The sequence below is a fragment of the Primulina huaijiensis genome, chromosome 7 (genome assembly GCF_012295235.1).
Source record: "Primulina huaijiensis isolate GDHJ02 chromosome 7, ASM1229523v2, whole genome shotgun sequence".
NCBI classification, from domain to species: domain Eukaryota; kingdom Viridiplantae; phylum Streptophyta; class Magnoliopsida; order Lamiales; family Gesneriaceae; genus Primulina; species Primulina huaijiensis.
The window spans coordinates 23,594,505-23,615,446 of record NC_133312.1 but is presented as its reverse complement, the minus strand read 5'-3'; the positions used below and the strand labels follow the sequence as shown (position 1 = coordinate 23,615,446).

At 38.6% G+C, this 20,942-nt stretch overlaps 4 protein-coding genes and 1 long non-coding RNA gene across 5 annotated transcripts; 2 read left to right on the top strand and 3 right to left on the bottom strand.

Moving 5' to 3' along the window:
* Nucleotides 1-1,421: 1,421 nt before the first annotated feature.
* On the top strand, nt 1,422-5,551 carry LOC140981448 (type I inositol polyphosphate 5-phosphatase 4-like). Its single transcript, XM_073447857.1, has 10 exons — nt 1,422-2,267; nt 2,360-2,447; nt 2,686-2,754; nt 2,898-2,979; nt 3,083-3,187; nt 3,264-3,873; nt 3,940-4,133; nt 4,253-4,361; nt 4,451-4,599; nt 4,742-5,551. The coding sequence occupies exons 1-10, from the start codon at nt 2,238-2,240 to the stop codon at nt 4,998-5,000; spliced, it is 1,695 nt and encodes a 564-aa protein (XP_073303958.1). The 5' UTR covers nt 1,422-2,237; the 3' UTR covers nt 5,001-5,551.
* Nucleotides 5,552-7,517: 1,966 nt separating this feature from the next.
* Nucleotides 7,518-11,570, bottom strand: LOC140981758 (FCS-Like Zinc finger 6-like). Its single transcript, XM_073448188.1, has 2 exons — nt 11,201-11,570; nt 7,518-7,695 (listed from the first exon to the last, which is right to left on the bottom strand). Exons 1-2 carry the CDS (start codon nt 11,473-11,475, stop codon nt 7,563-7,565), a joined length of 408 nt encoding a protein of 135 aa, XP_073304289.1. The 5' UTR covers nt 11,476-11,570; the 3' UTR covers nt 7,518-7,562.
* Nucleotides 11,571-13,690: 2,120 nt separating this feature from the next.
* Nucleotides 13,691-16,115, bottom strand: LOC140980678 (uncharacterized). The gene is made up of 3 exons (XR_012175991.1): nt 15,955-16,115; nt 14,026-15,861; nt 13,691-13,936 (listed from the first exon to the last, which is right to left on the bottom strand). It is a non-coding gene; the product is annotated as an uncharacterized lncRNA (long non-coding RNA).
* An 854-nt stretch (nt 16,116-16,969) lies between these two features.
* On the top strand, nt 16,970-17,880 carry LOC140980325 (uncharacterized). The gene has a single exon (XM_073446086.1). It carries the CDS (start codon nt 17,260-17,262, stop codon nt 17,737-17,739), a length of 480 nt encoding a protein of 159 aa, XP_073302187.1. The 5' UTR covers nt 16,970-17,259; the 3' UTR covers nt 17,740-17,880.
* A 1,962-nt stretch (nt 17,881-19,842) lies between these two features.
* LOC140981093 (small ribosomal subunit protein uS13z/uS13y/uS13x-like) lies at nt 19,843-20,367 on the bottom strand (the record flags this gene model as incomplete). Its single annotated transcript, XM_073447348.1, has 2 exons — nt 19,843-20,078; nt 20,162-20,367. Coding segments are annotated over 2 exons (312 nt in total), but the record flags the coding sequence as incomplete, so codon positions are not given.
* Between the last annotated feature and the right edge of the window lie 575 nt (nt 20,368-20,942).

Genomic DNA, 20,942 nt, shown 5'->3' with positions numbered 1-20,942 from the left:
AACAACTTGAAGTGGGCTCCTACTTAAGAATTGTAGAATGTTTGCTTAAACTAGATTTATAGAAGACTTAATTTACTCATAGATTTGTGACACATTACAAAATAAAATGAATCCGAATCCCAATCTCATTAATTTTCCAGATACTAAAGCCAAATTTGGCAATATTTCATTACGACTTTCCAAAATGAAAGGCACGTCTCTACCAAACTATCCAGCTTAGACTTCTTTATTTAATTACTTCGTCGATTTTATTAAATGGGATAAACAAGAATATGGGAGGCCACGAACTTTTTCTATCGTGGATTCAAATTAAAGCACCAGCAAAAATAATTGTAATTCTTTACAATTTCATATATAATATTTTCAAAAATATAAATTTTAACTTTAATTAGAAAAATTATATATATATATTCAGTAAGTGCTTACTAGTTACTACTGTCAACTCTCTTTTTCTATTTGAATATTATATTTGTGAAAAAAAGAAAAGAAAATGGAGCTATATTTGGCTTGGAAGCAGCATGATTAGACTTATTTGACACCCCATTATGGAGACAAGAAAGGAGTCTATTATTACTAGACGATGCCTCACTAAATATTGTTTGTCTTTTGGGGCTTGCTAAAGACTATATCAAATAGGGAACTAATTTAGGCATATATATATATTCTCTCTGACATCATTACTTTAATCCTAGGAATTATTAAACTAATCCAAGACTTGATTGCAAATCATGTGTTTGGGCATTTGTAGCATGTGGACATGAGAATATTCAACTAAAATTTAAATCATGGAGAATATAATCCCAAAAAAAGTATTTATTTTTATCTTTATGATATACATTCACTCAAATGAGAGTTTATTTAAATCACTAGAGACAGGTGTATATATATATTGTGGCTAACACTTCCTACAAATTCTCTAGACAAAAACTTATGTGAGACGGTCTCACGGGTGTTATTTGTGAGACGGATCTTTTATTTGGGTCATCAGTGAAAAAGTATTACTTTTTATGCTAAGAGTATTATTTTTTGTTGTGTATATGGGTAGGATTGACCCGTCTCACAGGTTAAGATCCGTAAGACGGTCTCACGTGAGACCACTCAATTCCCTAATCGGCCTAAATTAGATCCTACATTAAGGTGAATTTAATACCCGGAAATGGTCGGACAAAACAATCTTAAAAATCCGAGTGTTTGGACCTTAAAAGAAGTGTAATCTGCTTGGAAACAGAGCTTTCATAGTGTTCTAACACATAGATCTCCGGCATGCCAAACACCATTCCATGCACTAGATATTCCAATTTATCAAAACCCGATAAAGTTATTGAAAGATTTCTCAAGATTCACAGTCGAGAGCGAATATTTTTCAGCCAAAAAACAAAAGAAAGATCACAAGAACATTATGATGAAAAATACATCTTTTTTTCTATTCACAAAGCTTGAGAAAATAGATTTATTCGAACTCTTATGACACTACCAAAAATATTAATCGAAAATATAAAACATTTACTGACATTAGCTCTGCTTCTGCATGCTGAATTTATTGATCATATTGAAGACCTTCCCAACTTCCATTGGTGAGTGCGTGCAGGGGCACTGCTCTGAAATCAAAGGACAAAAAGAGTGCGGGCAGCTTGGCGGGGTCCTGTCGTGGGGCTAGCAAAATTCACGGTGCTGTACTGCTGTGTCACCCTTATTTTGAGCCAGGCCCCCATGATTTGCCACCCAAGATACACACACCAAGCGCGTGCCTGTGTGTTTATTTTGTTCCTTTTCTCCAATCCTGCAGTCTTCACTTTATTCTCTTCAAAATTCGATACTTTGCTCTGTGCTCAAAACACAAATCACCCTCTACCATACGACTAATTAACGCCATATCTCTACATTCTTTCTCGATCTTTGTTTTCTGCATTGTCCTGTTTCTACATTTAGAATCTGATTTATAACACTGTTCCCTTGATTTCATTTGTGTACTTGTCGTCAAATAATTGAAACAGAGGCAAAATAATTCTCGAATCAAAATGCAACTTGATGGGTTTCCTTTGATTCCATCGATCAAGGAAGATATGCCTTCATTTTCTTAATTTATCAGCTTTAATATTTGGATTGTTATTTTTCATAAAATTTGTTCTTGGAAAGAAAGACAGAGAATTTCTGACTGGCAGGTGATGAAGGTAGAATAAAGGTTTGATCTTTGTTCATAGAAAATCAGAAGGTGGTCGCATATGAGGTGGTGAAAAATGAGGGATGGGAACTCAAAGAAAAGCAAGGTTTGATTGTTTGAAACGAATGGGAATTTCTTGAATCTGCTGCTCTATGTATTTGTTTTTAAGATTTATGACACTGGTATTCTGTGGCGAAGGTTTCATGGCCTAAAACACTGGTCAAAAAATGGTTCAACATCAAGAGCAAGGCCGAGAATTTTCATGCTGATGGCATCATTTATGGAGGTGATTTGCTTTTTTATCTTCTTGTGATACATTAATTTTTAGTTATATGCGATTAAGGTTCCCATTTTATTTATTTTCAACACCCTCAGTCTGCATCTATCACTGTTTATCTTGCACAGAACAGAAAAAATATTAACTGCAAAGATCTCTGCCGCCATCGATCTGTTAAGATCCCTGATTTGTTACATTCCCAATAATTAATTTTCTAATTCTCAGTAACAAAGTTTTTGCTTTTTAGGTTTTGATGAAGAATGGAGGAACAGTATCTCAGAGAGAGATGCATGCACTCTCAGTAAAAGCCAAACAGGTTAAACTTATACAACAGTTTCTTTCTTTTGTTTTCTTTTATTTTCTTTAAAGAAGGGTAACAGTACTAGTAGTTAATGTCAAATTAATATATGGAAATCAATTGGCTTAATTCCATTTTTGTGTTCCCTATTGGATTGACAGAGAAATCGAATGAACGAAATTCTGGTCGGCAATGTAAGATTGATCTTGATACCTCCCAAATAATGGATATACAAAACTACAGGTATCTATTTATTTTATCCTTTCTTTAGCACATCGGTTTTAAGTTTCCCATTTTGAAGATCGATATTTGAAATGTTAAGTTTCCGATCATGATATTGGTATAGGATCTTTGTCGCCACATGGAACGTGGCCGGAAAATCGCCACCTGGTTGGCTAAATCTTGAAGAGTGGCTACACAACTCATCTCCTGCTGATATCTATGTTCTAGGGTGAGTTCTTTGTCTAACAATATTGTCCATATAACTGATGTTGAGTTTATTATTGACGGAAGTTTATCACTTTTAGGTTTCAAGAAATCGTCCCTTTAAATGCTGGTAATGTTTTAGGCTCAGAAGATAATGGTCCTGCTAGGAAATGGTTAGCACTTATCCAGAAAACATTAAGGAGTCATCCCGGAAGCACTGGTGGCCATCAAACACCTTCGCCAGTTCCATGTCCTGTAGTTGAACTGGATGATAATTCTGCGGGGTTAAATAGAGAAAAGGCTTACTCTTTTTCAAATCAACTCTCTTTCCAATCATTGAGCCATAGCATGCGAATGCACGATGATGAAATTTCAAAGCCACATACTAGCTTTGATAGTCGATTCAGTGTTTGTGATCGGGTCATTTATGGAAATAGACCAAGCGACTATTATGATCCAAATCTTAAGTGGGACTGTTACTCTGATGAGGAAAATGGGCAGAGTGAAGAGTACTCAACCATGTCATATAGCGGTTCTATCTCTATGGATAGAGACAGACAAGCTGAGCAGTCAAGGTACTGTTTGATTGCAAGCAAGCAGATGGTTGGTATTTTTCTGACGATATGGATAAAGAGTGATTTAAGAGATGATGTTCGGAATCTGAAGGTGTCTTGTGTTAGCAGAGGATTGATGGGTTATCTTGGGAACAAGGTATGCCACTGTAGCATTATGATTATGGGATTAATGTGAGTGATCTCATAAAATGATATTTTTCAGGGTTCTATTTCGATTAGCATGTCTTTGCACCAAACGAGCTTCTGCTTCGTTTGTAGCCATTTGAGCTCTGGTGAGAAGGATGGTGACGAGCAGAGAAGAAACTCTGATGTCATGGAAATTTTGAGGAAAACAAGGTTTCCAAGAGTTCATGATATGGGAGATGAGAACTCTCCTCAGACAATCCTCGAGCACGAGTAAGTTCCATCACTTTGCTAAGATTCATTTTCATAATAACTCGAATTGGAAAATTAGACCAAAATTTGTCTCTGGTTTAAGAAGTTTAAAGATTCAATCTGTTTGTGTTTTCTTTAAGTCGAATCATATGGCTCGGAGACCTGAATTACCGAATTTCCCTCTCAAAACCATATGCAAAGGCACTGGTGGAGATGCACAACTGGAGGGCCTTGTTAGAAAATGACCAGGCAAGCGAACTCAATTATTTTAGCCATCGGTTTATGGATTTTTATTCAATCCGAGCCATCATTTTACTTTCTTTTTCTTTTTTGAACAGCTTCGGATAGAGCAGAGATACGGGCGTGTATTTACAGGTTGGAAGGAGGGGAGAATATACTTCCCTCCCACATACAAATACTCAAACAACTCAGATAGATATGCTGGGGAAAATATGCGTCCTAAAGAGAAACAAAGAACACCTGCATGGTAATTAATTTTCCATTCTAAAACTAAACGATGTACTATGGCATAAAGTGATTTACCATGGCAAGATGGGTTTTTCGCTTTGTTTTTTTTTATAAATATCTTCCAAACAACCTTAATACGGTATGTTTTTCTTGGATAAAAGGTGTGATCGTATACTGTGGTATGGCCGTGGCCTCCAACAACTATCATACGTCCGTGGAGAGTCTAGATTCTCAGATCATCGACCAGTGTGCAGTATATTTTCGGCAGAAGTCGAGTGTATAAATCGTGCCAGAATGAAGAAAAGCCTTAGTTATTCCAGCTCTAGAATTGAGGTTGAAGAGTTGTTGCCATACTCGAATGAATATGGTCGGATATACTTCAGTGAACCCTCGTTCAAGCACTTCCACGTAGGATCCTAAGTCTGCAATATCCGATACCAAATTGTCAAATAAGATTGAAAGAGTTTACATGTGAGAGCCCGAGAGGAACAAACGGCTCCAACAACCAGCGACCTACTAAAATTCTGAATATCGCCTCCCAGTGCATCCTTAGGTCCCAAAGGCAATGATGGATGCAAGCTAGTGGCCAAGGAGCCTAGTTTTGGTGCTGAGTATTGATCGATACAACACATCCGCTTTCTTTACATGGCTAACTATTTTGGCAGGCTTGATTCGTGAAGAAATGCTCGTTATTGCCCTCGACTTCCAGAAAGAACTAGAAAAATTGAGTCGCAGTCAATAATGCTTACAAGATGCAGTTACATCTTAGAGGTCTAACCTATGACTTCATAGAGACTTGCTGTAAATACAACAAAATTAGATTGACTGAATTATACTTCTTTTTCCCAGTTTGCATCCCAACAAATGTAGAGCGATTGAGTCTGTGCTAAAATGTAATAAAGATTAAGCAATTTTCTTGTTAGCCAACGATGTTTTGCTGTCCATTCATGTGATACTGTCTTTCGAAAATTTTGAGTTCATGCATCGATCAATCCTTCCCAATTCACATCTTTGTTGAAAGAACTTCTTTTGTAATTCTTTACATATAAGGATTCATAAAATACCGGATCCCCACCTACACAAGCAAATTGTTGATAAAACTCTGACTTTTCAAAGTACGCAAAACCCATAATTTTTTTCTCTCTTTTTTAGTCAATGACCAACAATTTTCGTCTTTATGGAAGAAACGGTTAAAAAGTTGCTTGATTAACCAAGTAAAGTAAAGATGAGGATAGACCGAGGTGTGTTCGTTTGTGTAAGATTCAGTGAAATGTTTAAAGTGAAACATCATAAAGAATCAGGATTCCTGAAAAATTAGTTTTGCACACAATTCTATGGAATATTAACTGCAAATATCAGCTTTTTTTAAAGAATATAAAATAGTACTATATATTATATAAAAAGTAAAATAAAACAAGACGGTTCCAACATCAAGTGGGGCATGGAAGTTTGGCCGGTGCACCAAATTCGAAGAAGAGCTACACAATCCAAACAGAATATGACCATTTGTAAATGTATTCATCTATTTCTCTCCCAAATTTTGTTCCCAAGCACGAGTAATCTATTCCTCAGAAATGGTGCTAAGCGAGATTATTTTAAAATATATTTAGCCAGTAAAACTTATATATAAGATATGCCAGCCATAAATTATTTACTTTGAAATATTACGTTTATATTATTAATTCAATCAAATGGATTGATTAAAAAAAATCACTTAACTTTAATAATATTAAATATTTACATAAACGCGTCATGTCCAACTTTTAATTTATTATGAGCTCAAACAATGGATTCTATAAGTTCTTGCCATCCTTCTCTTCTCTTTTTTCGCCCCCGTACGTGGGGAGCTCTGGTATGGAGAACGACTCCTTTGTTGGGTTTTGTAATGGCTCTATCTGCGGTGTGCTTGGATTATGGGGATTCAGGGAAGCCATAACTTGGTCCATATTGCAATACGGAGATACTCACCAAACATAGGCAAACGTTTACGATGTTTTAAATTTGAATTCAAATCGCATGGGATAAGCTGTTCGCACAAGGACTAGCAAGCACCACTTCTTATAATGACAAAAATATAGAGTCCAACTTTTTATTGATCTGAGAAAGCAAAGAATGGATCTTGTGAGGCGAAGACGAACGATGTTCAACTATCACGGCATCCTCAAGTGCAAAATACCGTAATCTTGATTAAGGATGGATATATGAATTTTTCATGATCTGGTATGTACACAATGTCCCATTAGGCTAAATGAAAAAATTTAGCAACGGGGCAAATCTATAATCCTCCTAAGTCACAAAGCCAGTTTTCCATGTCAACAAACACTCTGGCTATTGAACGTCATGATAGAATCAACATGACTACAAGGGCCTAAAGCAAAATTCTCTCAGTTATTTGTCATCATGCCACTAGTCTACTAAGAGCAATCATAAACTCTCATTTTTGTTTCGGGATTCTCTACTACAGCGATTTATCTTCCAAACTACCCTTGCACGACGGACACAGAACTCTTGTCCAAGATCAGTGCCATTAAAAACTGATCAAAGAAATAAAATGTCTAGCTTGCTAGGGGACCATAAAACGAAATGCAGATGAATTTAAAAAACCGAGAGATACTTATACTTTAGGTAATGTTTAAATGTCTGACCAGATCAAGGTTATACCATTTAACAGCACCACGTCTGACTTCAGATTAGCAGCTGAAACAAAAGAGGCACGCCTAGTCTTTACTCTTTTGAAATATGCTAACATAGAAACCCAGACGTAAACAGGGGTTTTAGGGCGATTACTTCTAGAAGCTGGAAAAAACAGCTTTCCTATTGTAAAGATGTATGGTAACATGGAATGTCAGTAAAACTAATCCTATCCAATGCAGAAGCATAAACCGATCACCAAAATATTGACAGCTGAATGCATCTGTAGTTAGTATTTGACAAGATAAGTGAGTGGCGCCGTTTGTATTCCGCTCAATCATAAGAACTAGGCTAACCCTTCACATTGTAAATCCCCAGGCCTGGAACTATCTTCTCTCCGGGATTTACTGATTGTGTCTCCACCAATTGGTCTTTTGCAATTTGAAAGTCCCGGCACTCAGCAGAGCAAAACGCACAGAGGTTGCTGCATCAAATTGAACACACAAACTTGAGCAATTCTAACGCGTGAAAATATAAATAATCTAGAGGATCTTAGGCAGATAGTTTTGTATATGACATGCAACAATAAGCGATGCATTGATTAAGTAGACAAGTAAAATGATCGAATTCCTTGATTAGTACCAACGAATCGATGCATCAAGTTTTTTAAGTGATGTTGGATTAGACAAAATGGGATCTTATAACTTTGATCGAATGATGACATGGTATCGATAGATTGTTGTCAAGATGAAAATTGTGAACACCACACCGGACTGTGGGGGAACCGTAAAATTCAAGTTCCTAATGAAGAAATAAAAATCAGGATATCAAACACACGCAGCAGATTCCCAGAGGGCCACTGTGAAAACCTAAAAAAAATGTATAAAATTAATAATCTTTCACAACCTTTTACTTTTAAAGATTCCTGCAAAAGGGTAATGTGCCTGACGCGATCCAGGTGAAATGGACGAGCCGGGTCGGGTGCTCCACCGGATCTGCTATCAATCTAATGAAGGGAATAAGAGTAAGGAGATATATCTCCGCAATATGGCTTCAGCTGTAACCTGCACACAAGGAGATGAACTCGTGAATGGGCGCCAGAGGGGAGTCCGGCGTGGCCACTCCGATGCTTAAGTCAGTGAATGACTCAACAAAAGACCAATGTAACCAAGTGATGGTTGTGATATTGGTGTAAGAGTGTAGACAATAAAATGAATGAATCTAAATGTAAAGGGAGAAACTGGTATTTATAGTAGGAGAAGTAATGATGACCTCGTTCTTCGTGCTACCTACTAATTATAGTAGGGCGGCTACATTCTGACATGTCAAATCATACACTAGTCACATCCCGCCTGTCTGACTTTGTCAACCACTTGGATTAGTGTCAGAGATAGGACGGTCGCCCACATCCAATTCTGCTAGTGTACTCGAGTGCGGTGCTCATATCGAGGTGGCTCGGTTAGAATGCCTACCGGGGACTTATATAAGAGTCCGGGCGTCTGGTTGTCCGGGGAGTAGAGCCCGGGCTTGCACCTGCCCGGCTTCAGAAGAATCCATCCTGCAGATTGACCCTGATTTGGGAATCCATCTGATATCCCGGGTCATGGATGACCCGGGCTCTTACAGGAATATCATCACACATCCCTTAAATAGTCGGGCTAGAGTCATACTCGTTGTCCCGATTAGTCATGCTTGGATTCCCAAAGAGATTATCAATCTGGTTTTGATAAAAGCATCGGGGGCTTCATGTCTCCCAGAGATGGGATGAGGAGCCGGAGTCTCGTGTCTCATGGACTTAGATAAGGTTTCGGGGCCTCGTGTCTCTCGGGCTCGAAATGGTCAAGGTATGGAGCCCCGAGCTAGGGTACGGAGCCCTGAACTTAACAGATGACCGAGAGACGGGTCCCCGGGCCAGGGTACGGGTCCCTGGACTTAGAAATAACCAGGGTGCGGAGCCTTGGGCCGAAGAACATGTCTCGAGACTGGGGAATGGTCGAGGTGCGGGGCCACGAGCCAGGTTGAGGACCCTGGGCTTATAAATACCCAAGGTGCGGAGCTTCGGGTCGGGGAACATGTCCCGAGACTTGAGAATGGTCGAGGTACGGAGCCCCGAGCCAGGTTTGAGAAACCTGGGCTTTTAAATAACCAAGGTTAAGAGGCTAGGGACGAGGAACAAGTCCCGGGACTTGGGAATGGTCGAGCTGCGGAGCCCCGAGCCAAGTTTGAGAACCCTGGGCTTTTAATAACCCAAGGTGCGGAGCCTGGGGCCGAGGAACATGTCCCGGGACTTGGGAATGGTCGAGGTGCGGAGGCACGAGCCAGGTTGAGGACCCTGGGCTTATAAATAACCTTGGTGCAGATCCTTGGGCCGGGGAACAAGTCCTGGGACTTGGGAATGGTCGAGCTGCGGAGCCCCGAGCCAAGTTTGAGAACCCTGGGCGTATAAATAACCAAGGTGCGGAGCCTTGGGCCGAGGAACATGTCTCGAGACTTGGGAATGGTCGAGGTGCGGAGCCACGAGCCAGGTTGAGAACCCTGGGCTTATAAATAACCAAGGTGCAGAGCCTTGGGCCGGGGAACATGTCCCGGGACTTGGGAATGGTCGAGGTGCGGAGCCCCGAGCCAGGTTTGAGAACCCTGGGCTTATAAATAACCAAGGTGCGGAGCCTTGGGCCGGGGAACATGTCCCGGGACTTGTGAATGGTCGAGGTGCGGAGCCCCGAGCCAGGTTTGAGAACCCTGGGCTTATAAATAACCAAGGTGCGAAGCCTTGGGCCGGGGAACATGTCTCGAAAATAAGATAATGTGCCGGGATAGTTGCTGCGCTTTGAGCCCATATGAAATCTACATATAAGATCTGAGTGCCGAGCTGGTCGGACTTGTATGTTTGCCAAGCAGAGTTGGGCTTATTTTTTAATGGAAACCATATCTACGTCTTGAGCTCAAATTCCCACAGACGGCGCCAATGACGCGATCCAGGTGAAATGGACGAGCCGGGTCGGGTGCTCCACCGGATCTGCTATCAATCTAATGAAGGGAATAAGAGTAAGGAGATATATCTCCGCAATATGGCTTCAGCTGTAACCTGCACACAAGGAGATGAACTCGTGAATGGGCGCCAGAGGGGAGTCCGGCGTGGCCACTCCGATGCTTAAGTCAGTGAATGACTCAACAAAAGACCAATGTAATCAAGTGATGGTTGTGATATTGGTGTAAGAGTGTAGACAATAAAATGAATGAATCTAAATGTAAAGGGAGAACCTGGTATTTATAGTAGGAGAAGTAATGATGACCTCGTTCTTCGTGCTACCTACTAATTATAGTAGGGCGGCTACATTCTGACATGTCAAATCATACACTAGTCACATCCCGCCTGTCTGACTTTGTCAACCACTTGGATTAGTGTCAGAGATAGGACGGTCGCCCACATCCAATTCTGCTAGTGTACTCGAGTGCGGTGCTCATATCGAGGTGACCCGGTTAGAATGCCTACCGAGGGCTTATATAAGAGTCCGGGCGTCTGGTTGTCCGGGGAGTAGAGCCCGGGCTTGCACCTGCCCGGCTTCAGAAGAATCCATCCTGCAGATTGACCCTGATTTGGGAATCCATCTGATATCCCGTGTCATCCATGACCCGGGCTCTTACAGGGGTATCAGTGCCTCAATTTTTAAAACACGAGGTTTTAAGAAGCTTTTAATTTTACATAGGAGTTTTATGTTTTTTCTAAATTAAAAAATCACAAGAGTGACCAATTTAATTGACTTATAAAGAAAATAAACTCCAATAAATGGAATCGATCGAAGAGGAAGATCAAAAAATGGATAATGGAAGTACATAACTGTGAAAACACAAATTGTATTTAACCATTTAAAGCATAAAATACAGAAGCAACCAGTAAAATTCCATGTTCTTCTCATTCAGTATAATCGAGACCGAATACTATATATAATATATTAGAAATAAATAATCATCCCCCAAGTTGCTTCTACCTATACATGAAGACCTCCGAGTTCTGCGCTATCCGCTTCTGGCAATAGTGGCATTTCTCCAGAAAATCTCCCATTTTAAGCCGATCAGATTCTCCAGCAGTCTGATGCGCCGCTGGTGAAACAGCGTTCAAAATCTTCTGCTGCAACTGCTCGGCGGCGTGGGCTCCAGATGGCTTCATAACCTTCGCGGGGCTAAGGGAAGAAAAGCCATCGGTTTCAAGAGGCGTCGCATGTTGAGTCGATGAACCAGCGTTCCGGCTGCGCTTCCCCCGCATCTTCGCCGAGTAATATGGAAGCTGAGTTAGGGTTTTCTACACTGCGTGTTGGTGTTCGAAACAAATAGAACTAATGAGCGAAAGTTGGAGACCAGCGGCAGCTCGCCTATATATATGGCACATGCGGTCCCCTTTAAGGAAACAAGCCCCATTTTGACCCATTTTTCAAGTAATGCAAAAAAGTTTAAAAAAAAAGTTATTATTAAAAAAAATTAATATATACATAAAATAATTAATAGAAAAACTAAAATTTACTTATTAAAAATATTAATTATTGTTCTCAATTTATGAATCAATAAAATATTATAATTATTTTTGTTACGTATTGTGATAAATTTTTTAATAAATATAATTTTAAATTTTGTAAGATTTTGTGATAAGAACTCGAAAAATAAAATGAATGATATTAATAATTTTGATTTTAAATTATTGTTAGTAATAAAAAAAATATGTTTTTTAAAATTTCAAAGGAAAAAACATATTGGAAAAAAAATGAATTAATTAGTGTTTATATAAATATTATTTTTAATAGACACACTTAGAATTTTTTTTTTCTCTTTCAATGGCCTAATGATGAAGATTAAATTAACTTGAGAAGTTGCCAAGAAACTGTGAAAAACTTCAATCCAACCACATATCAGATAAAAGAAAAACAGAATTGGGCCTTTCTTTCCTTCATATGTCACTGTTCTAAAAATGGAAGCTCATGAGATTTAGCAAAGTTTGCTCCACTTTTTCACAGATTTAATAATAAAAATATCCCAACTTCTTACGGAAAAAAGTTGAAGTCTGTTCCATTTTTCATGTGCTTCTTCAGCAACCATTCATGGAGTGAATAAAGGCACAGATTCCAGGTTTGCTGCTAATCTTATTTGTAAAAAAGTTTTTTTTTTCTTTTTAACTTTTGATCCAATATGGGTAATGGGTGATTGGTAATTTTCGAACTATATCTTGGTATATTTTACAGTCACATTACAGAATCTTGGGTGAAATTTTATTGAATGGATTGATTGTTTGATTGATTGCACATGCTGAGGAACAGATCAAGAACTGTGACCTATAAACAAGCTTTGATGGCTGCTGACCAAAACCCATTCTCTGCTCCAGATACCAAAAGTTTCACCAAACAAACACCATCTTACTTGGGTTCTCCGAGAATTTTTAATGGGCTTTTGTCAAAAATCATTTCAGATTCAGAAAACATAGTAATCAGTCAAAGTTCGGTTCTTGACCCCAAGAATTCACCCAATTTTGCAAAACAGATTTTGTCGGATAAAAACTTGTCGTCAAGTACCCCATCCCCAATTCCTGAAATCATCAGCAAAGACTCAGGGATTAAACTAGAGCCAAAAGCCATAGGACTTGCCTTGATTGATTCGATAAACGAACGAAATATTGATGAAAAGTTATTGCATTGTGGAGAGATGCCGTGGCGATGATCCTGAATTGTTCAATGTCAAGAAAATGGAAAATGGCTTCGAAAGTAGTGTTTTGCAATCTGATTCCCTGGATTTGTTGTCTGTTGAACAAGGCAAAGATTGATTGAACGATCAGGTTAGTGCCCTCTAAAGTTTATTGAATTCTTGATTGCAGAAAATGGGAAGAATAGCGGGCCAAGGTGAAATTGCTCAAACCGCATGAAATTTATTTATAATTTTTTTGAAATATCAATTGTTATTTTGGAATGAGTAATGAGGCGAGACAAGGCTCATCCTTGAAATGATATGTTACTATAACCGTCGTATCTTGGAATACAAATGGTGCTGTCGCTCTTGGTTGTTTGTTTTGTTGCAAGTATACTAGTTATATTAAACAAATTGATCAAGACACTTTATTATTGATACATACATTTTCTATGCTCATCTTTATTGCTTCACGTGAAATTTGGCATCTGAAAAAAGGATTAATTTTTACACAGAACTCCAATTTCTCCAAATGGGATCGATCAGTGCTAGCGTAAGACCACCAAAACATATCTGTAGCAAATACAAATATTATATCCTACGTATAATTTTCTTACAAATGTAAATTTTGCTTTTGGAAATTGCACAAGTGCAACCCTGGTCGTGAACGATCGTGTTCGCATGAATCTGATGTTTCTTCTCTGTGTTTAGATGTTTTATTGAAGTTTTGGTTGTATCTTTAGGATATCTCTGAACTACAAGGATAGGCGAGATGATGTATTTACAGGAATAAAGAGAGTATACGGTAGCTGTAGCATCAATCTGGACAAGTATACAAACTGGGAAGTGAAGGTCCTTTAAAACATGCGTTATATGTAATAGTGTTCTCCTAAACAGACTAGCTGCATGTCTAGATAATAGATTGATCATCTTCAGATACAAAGACTCTGATCCAGGACAACTGAAAAGGCAGAACAAACCCATAAATATGGATAGAAATATTAGTAATTCGATAGGTACTGGAACAGTTCTTCAGCCGATTCTCTAATGAAAATAAACTGCCAAAAATATGGGGAAAAAGTGTGAGCCCAAACATTCAACACATCGAAGAAAAATATATCAACTGTAAAATTGTGGGAACAATTACCTGTGAACAGCAGCGTATGGTCAACACTCAACAATTCCGGATGACGAATGGAATTCTAGATGAAAAGGAACGGGTAAAACTCATTCTCAACAAATATCGATAGGAAAAAGCTTATAGAATTAAAATTAGGATCAAACCTAAACAAATGCTTCAATCACAAAGATAAACTTGTCCCTGCTTTCCTCACCTTCTTCCTTTAAAAAAATCAGAAAAGACGGCGAGGGGGAGAAGACATCTTAGCTTAACAAAGATACAGAAAAAAAGGATCTAATCTCACAGAAAACAGAAACAAGAGAGAAGGATACAGAAACAAGAAACAAAATCTATTGAACTTGGAGTTTGGATGAAGGGAAAAATCAAAAGATACTCACGCGGGCTGAAAATAGAAAAAGAGGGCCTTGAGTTACAGGTAACAAGCCCGTAAAACGAAATAATGGTTTTACACTATATGCAAGCAGAAGGAAACAAAGTAACACTGACTAAAAAGGAGGGAAGTAACAATGAACAATCCTGAGAGAAAGTCACATCGGAAAGCTCAACTGTTGCCATGCAATAACATTTAGTCTCCTCCAAGTTATACTTATACTCGGTTGAAAAGCAAATACGCAACTGAGTTCATTCTATCCATCACTGCTCTACCCAGCTTGTCGGGTATCTAAAATCATGCCCTCAATTTAAAGGATCTTGTCTCTCCATATCAACGTCTGACCAACCAAACCACATTCAATGTCAGACCAACATCAACCTCCGGAGATGTCTAGAAATAGTTGACCGACCATCATTTGCTCTTGCACAGCCATAACCATCACTACGCAGAAATCTCGAAACACTACTAGTCTAGAATTAATAAGTTATTCTGTCGACTGGCTTTATTTTCGACACACAAAATACACCACTACTCTAATGTAGGAAAATTTATTTATTTACAAAAGCACAAACTGCCTCAGATACTTCTTCATTCATCAGAGATATCAAGATTTAGCATGCGACGAAGTGTCAATGTCGCAGAATCCGAAGGTTCACATAAATCGCTGGGGAATGGGCTCCGCTCCCTTGTCGGTGAAGCAGGTGCAGATTTCGCTATAGGGCGTAAATCGATCTTAGAGGCTGAGGAAGGCAAGTCAAGGGAAACTGTTCTTTTGGGCTGTAGTGAAAACTTAGGCATGGGTAAAGAACTTGGGGGAGGTGAATTGGAATATGCTGGACCAGCCCAACGCTCTGAGAAATGCAATTGATCTCCAAATGACCGCTCCTCATTTTCAAACTCGATCTTTATTGGAATCGGAATCGAGCTGCTTTTGGCGTTACTTCTGGAGTTTTTTTGCTTATAAACAGATGAAGCTGGGGGGGTTCTGGGTGAAAAAGGAGCAGAAAATGCCCTATTGATAACTGGGATCGTTGAGCAAGATTTCAATGGCATTGACCCATTTTCAGAATGGAATGTCCGGCAATTAATGCCACGAAAACCACTAGAAGGCGGAGAACCAAATAACCCAAAGTTGGAAGCTGGATGACTACGGTTTCTACCATAATCCCGATGCTGATTTCTTTGATGAGAGACTACCAGTGTCTCCATTGAATTATCAGTCTACTTCTCGTCTGTTAAGTAATCTTAATAATAACCAAAACAAACTCACAGATCTAAACAAATCAGCAGCTGAGAATACTAATACTTAGAACACGTCAAGCAACCAGAATTTTAGATCTTCTCCATAACCACCAGAATCTAAGCAGATCAACAGTCGTTTCATTGAACCCCACACATATATCGAACATAAATGAATCCGACTTCACCACAACAACCGCAAACCAACACTTAACTGTCTTCAGATCTAGCTACACAAACCAAAACAACAAACAAACAAGAAACATCACAACAACGAAACGAAGCAAAACAGACAATAACACATATGAAATCGAAAAACTTACCTGAATCTTCGACTGAATTCGAAGAATATCACGAAGATGTGAGCCGACAGTGAGGTGAAATAAGCAGTCAGAGTTTCTCTCTCTCTAAGTATGGGCTTTTGGTAGAAGCGAGGGTGTAGGTTAAAAGTACGTATTCTCTCTGAGAAGCATATAAACATCCGGATCTCAAATGGTTTCTCAGGTGTATTTAAATCTCGTATTAGGCACGGCGTTCACCACGTTATTTGGTGCACCTGCCCAATTTACGAAACTAACCCTTCATTTCCTTGCAATTACGGCACACGTCTAAATGGTACTTTAAACCTAAAATATGAACCCATTTTTTTAAGCCAAAATTAAAACCCATTTTTTAAGGATTAGGAATCACAAGCTACAAGGGCATCAATATGAGTTGATGGACTCGATTAAGTACAAAGATTAGCATAAGAATTATATTTTGTTGCCAAAGCCTGAACAACCACATGATTTGCTAATTGATATACAAAAAAATAATAGAAAATGAAGATTCCTGCTGCAAGATAAATCGACAATCATCGACTATAAAATTTGAGGAGGCACGTATTCCACAGTCATGTGTAAAGAGTTCTGTGAGTAAATGTCATATGGACTATCAAAGAGTTGTGATTGCAGGACCCAAAAGAGGTAGGCTAATAAACCTTACAATAAATGGTATAGCTCAATTGATATCAGTTCTCTTTAGTCCAAATACTTATAACCTGGACAGAAGTCTTAAGTTCGAGATTGAAGAGACACGTACTCCACGACTAGGTGTGGGGATTTCTGTGAGTAGGGCTCCATGAGTTATCACAAGAGATGTGATTGCAAGACCTTTACAAATACCAACAAATAGGATTGTTTTAATATGATTGGTTGGATTCCAAAAAAAAAAAATAGTTCTTTATGGAGATGTGTTGAAGATTTGAAGCGGTGAAAAATGGTGGAATATTTAGAAAACGAAAAATGAAGTTTTTTTTATACATAAAGTAAATAGATCTATGTTTTTTCCCCTGTTAAATAAGAGTAATTAACAAAATTATCGTTCCTGCTGTTTTTTCACTTCCGAAATCCACAGGATAATCACTCTCTTCTTCCCCTTCTCGTAAAAATTCGATGTTCGCATTTAATTTTAATGGGTTTCTGTTATCCAATTCAGATTTTGATTGGGTTTTTATCAAAACTTAACCTTTGATTCAAATTTCGATTGCGCTTCCATTTTCAATTCAGTTTTTTCTTGATTTTCTTCGAGAAACTAGAGAGATTGCTATCCGGGCTTTCCATTTCTTCAATTAATTTGGAATTTTAAGGATGAAGGTTCACCCACTTCCTCGGCAGCGGAACGCCACTCTCCGGTACGACATCGCATCCTTGCTTGCTCAGCCGAACAGCTGCCGGCAGAAGAAGCTGCGGCGGTTGCCCCACATCTTTGAGAAGGTTCTGGAGCTTCCCTTCCACGCAGACGCCGATGTTACAATCGAAGAGACCCCCGACTCTCTCATATTCGCTGCCGTGACCGACGAAATCACCGGCGACGTGAGGGCGGATGCTATCGAGATCTATCCTGGGGTCACAAAGATTCTTATCAGGGGAAACGTCGTAGTCGACTTTCCAGGCACGGAGTTCGAGCTCGATTTGTGGAGGTTTCGGCTGCCGGAGTCGACGAGGCCGGAGCTAGCTTCAGCCGTTTACTACGACGGAGAGCTGGTGGTGAAGGTGCCGAAAGGGGCGGCAGCGGAGGACGACGATGGTGGGGATATTGGAGCTGGAAGGCTGGTTCTTGTACAGTAAATTCTATGTTAACTTTTGTAGGATTTAATCTGCGTATGAGATTAATGTTCAATTATGCTTTCACAGTGGAAAACATCCAAAGTTATCTACAAAATCATATATTTTGTGTCTGCATTGTTGTGAGAATCCGTGTTTCTTTTACAGATTTTGAATTAATTCTTGAAGCTTCTTTAGTAGAATTACATTAATCGATTCAAAGTGTTGGTAAACTTTTCTAACAAGAGTGTGAATAAATTATGTTCACTTATCTTGTTCTTGTTTTTTTCCATTAAAGGACAAAGCTGATAGAGATTCGGGGTGTAGGGCAAAATCTCATTTACCGTATGAATAATTATTGGGTGATTTTTAATGTACATCTCAGTTTGCGAATGCATGAGTTATGACTTTAACATCGGCTATTATTTTTTTTGGTCACTGGATATTAATTAAGTTCCTCGAAAATTTTAGACAAGTGATTTTGAATTTCTCGGTGAGGGTACTTGGTTCTCAAAAGATGAGTGGTTTCCAAACTCCAACCCGTGAGCTAGTGGGACCTTGATAACTAGTTTATCTATTTCAGAAGTACAACCATCCCTCCATGAAATGAATCAATTTCATTAAATTAAGCCAGATGTCACTGCAGTTCCTCAAGTTAACCAATCTGTTGTTGCTTCTGATTGCTGTGTTATTGTCTCGTTCCAAACAGTGATGACATATTATTGAAGGTTATTGTTCTTGGGAATATTTAAGCCGTTATTTTCTAGTTATTTGTGCGGTGTTTTATCCTGAGTGTGTGCAAAAATGTGTTGGGACTTGTCTTCCATTCGTGATTAGTCACAAGCTAGTATCTCATAACCAAGGAAGGTTCTGAACCTGTTCGTGCAGAAGTGCTTGTATCTGTTGGTTTGTTATTAAACCCGTTCGTGTGGATGTGCTCGTATCTGTTGATTCGTTGTTAAACTCAAACCTGTTCATGCGGGTTCATTATCAAACCTGTTCATGCTGATGTGCTCGCATCAGTTGAAAGTCTGCATAACATTTTTCATCTTATTTTGTAACTCGCGTTTTTGCAAGCTACCGTTGTGCTTGTCTAGATAGCACACTCGTATATTGTGAATGGAAGGTGTCCAAAATGATTTGTTACAAAACATTTGCTTAGAATCGGATCATTGATTGTTTGACTAAATCTTTCGTGTATTTCAATATTTCGTAAAGGACTCGTCTTTTGTGAATGATTCAATGGTTACGCTACGGAAAAACTTACTTAGCACCCTACTTTTTGTGTAGAAGAAGATCAAGTATCAAGTTATCGTCCAATTATTGAGTTAATTTCTGTATCAATATGTTTTTGAAGCGTTCCTTATGGGACAAATCTATAGTTTATTTGGCTCAACTAACACTTTGGGTTAAAATTAGATCGATCAATGTACCTATTACATATATCTCGTAGGAAATTTTCATTAGTTCTTGTATCCCAAATTATATTCCTTCCACAGTAGTTTCCTCAACATGCAAATAACAAAAGATCCCTTCATTTGATGTATTTAATTCAATGGCCAAATGACAAGCGCATGATACTTTTGGAGTTGACACGGTCCAAAGGTGCAATTGTTAGTGAGCTATTTTCTCCAGAATATGATGGGACAGAGCATCGAAATTGTTCCCTAGGAAATCCAATAAAAGAAGGAATCCCAACTTTTTGTATGGAGCATTGCGGAATATTAGGTAACCCTTCACTTTTACTTTATTCAACTCTAATGCGAAGTCTAAATGTCCCCCTTTTCTTTTCATTAAGATGAGAACAGAATCTTTATCCTTTTCTCTAGACGCCAATGAAAGATACTACGAAATTGCACTAATCATCATGGTTATGATAAGTTGCTCTTTATTACTCTTGTTATTCTTCTTTTCCAGTTTTCTTTATTACCCATGTTATTCTTCTTTCCCAGTTAGGCTTGACTTGAAAATTGGCAGCCAATCTGATTCAATTGATAGAAAATTTCTCTACACAACCAAATAGCAGGCGAATTTCAAAAATTGTCTACTTTTGCCACAGCTATAAAGGGCTTCAAAAAACCTAAATTTCTTTCCAGTGTGATACTAAATCACATGGAAAACATATGATTGAAAGCAAGCTGGGATGCAAAATCCATCAAAACTAAAAAAGATTAAACTCCGTACAAGCAAGATCGTCTCGGATGCCAAAAATAAAGCAAAAACCGTCATTAAATATGAAGTAGAAAAGAGAGGAGGCTTATCGCTTCTTTGAGACACCAACAGTCTTTCCTCTACGCCCTGTAGTCTTGGTGTGCTGTCCACGCACGCGAAGGCCCCAGTAGTGACGAAGTCCACGGTGGTTCCTGCAAAAGAGACTAATCAGATTCAGTAACACTGAGCAAGAGCTGAGGTCAAGAGATGAGATGAGAGATATGAAGTGTGTAACCTGATCTTCTTCAAACGCTCGAGATCGTCCCTGAGTTTCATGTCAAGAGCATTTGAAGTGACTTGAGAAAACTTTCCATCCTTGTAATCCTTCTTCCTGTTCAGAAACCAGTCTGGAATCTTGAATTGGCGAGGGTTAGCAACAATTACCATCAAGTTGTCGATCTCAGCAGCAGAAAGTTCACCAGCCCTGGTTAAGATTAAACATCAACATATGCCCGTCAAGAAATAAAATCGACAGACAAAGATACAGGACTAAAAACCTTGAGAAAAGCGGGTCACAATTTTTTCCCCAAAACGAAGACCATCAGGTGGCAATATTGAAGAGGTGCATCAAAACCATATTTAGAGGTCAAACAACAAGCTTTTTAATATTGAATACAAATTTCCAAAGTCACGATTTCAATCAGGATAGGAATGTTGTAAAACAAGAATATACTAGTATCTTTCGCAAAAGCAGTCAGTTTAAACATGATACAGTCACACAAAGCCACTAGTTTTCCAAACATGAACAAAATTTTCCATGATCACCGAACCTCAGAATCAAGGTAGTAAAATCCAGCTCCCCAAAAATAATATCGAAAATTACTAATTTACAGTATGATAGTCTAGCATTGATATACATCTAATTTCTTCGCCTAATTGGATGAAAAAAGTTGATGTCAGCATCAAGTGTTAGAGAGAAAACAGTAAAATGCAATATGAGATAGAAATCAGCACACTAAGTCGGTACATTAATCAGGCTAAATGTTACGGATTCTTTGTAAAAAAAAAAAAAAAAA